The following is a 1,670-nucleotide window of genomic DNA, read 5'->3' on the forward strand; positions in this document are numbered from 1 at the left end:
CCTCACATGAGATCGTTGTGAAGATGGCACTTGGAAAACTATCTTGCAGGGTATTTTTTATTTCAGTAGATGTAGTTACATTCTCATATGGTTGCACCTCCATGTATACCGTTGTAGGGTAACTAGTTAAAAACTTTAAGATCTTTAAGTTACCAAATGGAGAATGTTGATGTGAGATTGGTTCCACGGATGAAGAAAGAAGCTACAAATTAAAAAAATATAACAAAAGAAGCTGATTAAATATAGATTAATTTGATCTCAACAGTCATGTGTAATTTTGTTTTGTTTTAATGTTTTTATCGTATATTCCCATAGTTCAGATAGATAACATAACATAAATGACTAATTAATACCTCAAGAATCTCCAAGTTAAGTGTAAGAAATTTGACATTGTGGAGCTTTTGAAGTAGACAAACAATTTTATGAGCATCTGCCTTGGTTGGACGAAAAATACAGAGATCAGCCTTTTCCAAATAAGGGAAACCTTGTGTAGAAAGCTTATGAATACGACAACCACCTTTGATGACCAATGAGGTAAGCCCAGGTGCAGAAATCTTCATCAGACTCTTCCCACTACAGAATTTAATACTGAGATTCTTGAGTTGAGGTGCAACCACCTTGATAGCCTCCAACCTCCAGTATGTCTGTTCAAGTGTGAGACTAGAAATTCGAGGATGACAGATATTCAAAAAATTTGTTCCCTCCATACTGCATCTACGTACATAAGGAAAGATTATTTAAGTTGGTGAATTTGGAGAAAAGATCAGTGCATTTATCAGACAATGTGATTTCATCAAGATGCAATGTGGTTAAAGATGGGATGTCCTGGATTGGTTTATCCATAAAGAGAGAAGATGCAGAAAGAGCTCCAGTACTCAAAAGGAGATCTTCGATTGACCATGGACTATAGAGAGAAAGACGGGATCCAATGCTACATGTAATTGACAGTTGTTGGATACTGTGAGAGAATGCGTGGTGAAGAATTTTTTTGAATGATTCATCGTGAAAAGGTACCCCAACGACAAGTTTGACTGAATCCACTTGTGTTTGATTATTGCGGCGAGAAAGAACCTTGGAAACAAATTGAGGAAATAAATCCTGAATTGAGAAATTGAGATAGGGCATTGAAGTCCAGATACGCCTCCATCTGGATGACAAAACACTCGCTCCAACAGCTTCTCTCAAGCTAATAAAAGAGAGGATTTTATGGATAATTTCATCTGGCAAACTGTTGAGTCTATCCTCTTCTGCAGTCATTCTAAGATTGTCATGCCCAAAATCCATTCCACCTTAATTGATGAGGTTGTGCATTCATATACATATTATATATATATATATATATATATATATATATATATATATATATATATATATATATATATTGCATCTTTCTTTTGTGGATCCGAGCATATCATTATGTATTCTTTCTTGCTCCAAAAGCTGCAGTGAAACAAAATGCATCTATCAGTAAATACTAATTAAACAGTCCAGCAGACAAGTAAAGCTCCAACTTGAAAAACTAGTTTCGAACAAGATCAAACAGATTAAATTCTACAATTCGCCATTATTACTGTTTCCATTGCAATACATCTCATCACTTTGTGTATGTTTAAATTATTTACATCAAAAATATTTCTCGGTGGTTTAATTGACAATCAAGCATCAGATAT

The 1,670-nt window shown here is 34.6% G+C and overlaps 1 protein-coding gene across 1 annotated transcript; it reads right to left on the reverse strand.

Moving 5' to 3' along the window:
* Nucleotides 1-714: 714 nt before the first annotated feature.
* Nucleotides 715-1,284, reverse strand: LOC145095110 (F-box/FBD/LRR-repeat protein At1g16930-like). The gene has a single exon (XM_079033050.1). It carries the CDS (start codon nucleotides 1,282-1,284, stop codon nucleotides 715-717), a length of 570 nt encoding a protein of 189 aa, XP_078889176.1.
* Nucleotides 1,285-1,670: the final 386 nt, after the last annotated feature.

The sequence above is a fragment of the Lactuca serriola genome, chromosome 3 (genome assembly GCF_051521515.1).
Source record: "Lactuca serriola cultivar US96UC23 chromosome 3, Lser_US96UC23_V15, whole genome shotgun sequence".
Classification (NCBI taxonomy): domain Eukaryota; kingdom Viridiplantae; phylum Streptophyta; class Magnoliopsida; order Asterales; family Asteraceae; genus Lactuca; species Lactuca serriola.

Bases quoted from the DNA above. Each gene is read 5' to 3' on its own strand.
- LOC145095110 (XM_079033050.1), bottom strand. From the start codon at position 1,284: ATGGATTTTGGGCATGACAATCTTAGAATGACTGCAGAAGAGGATAGA.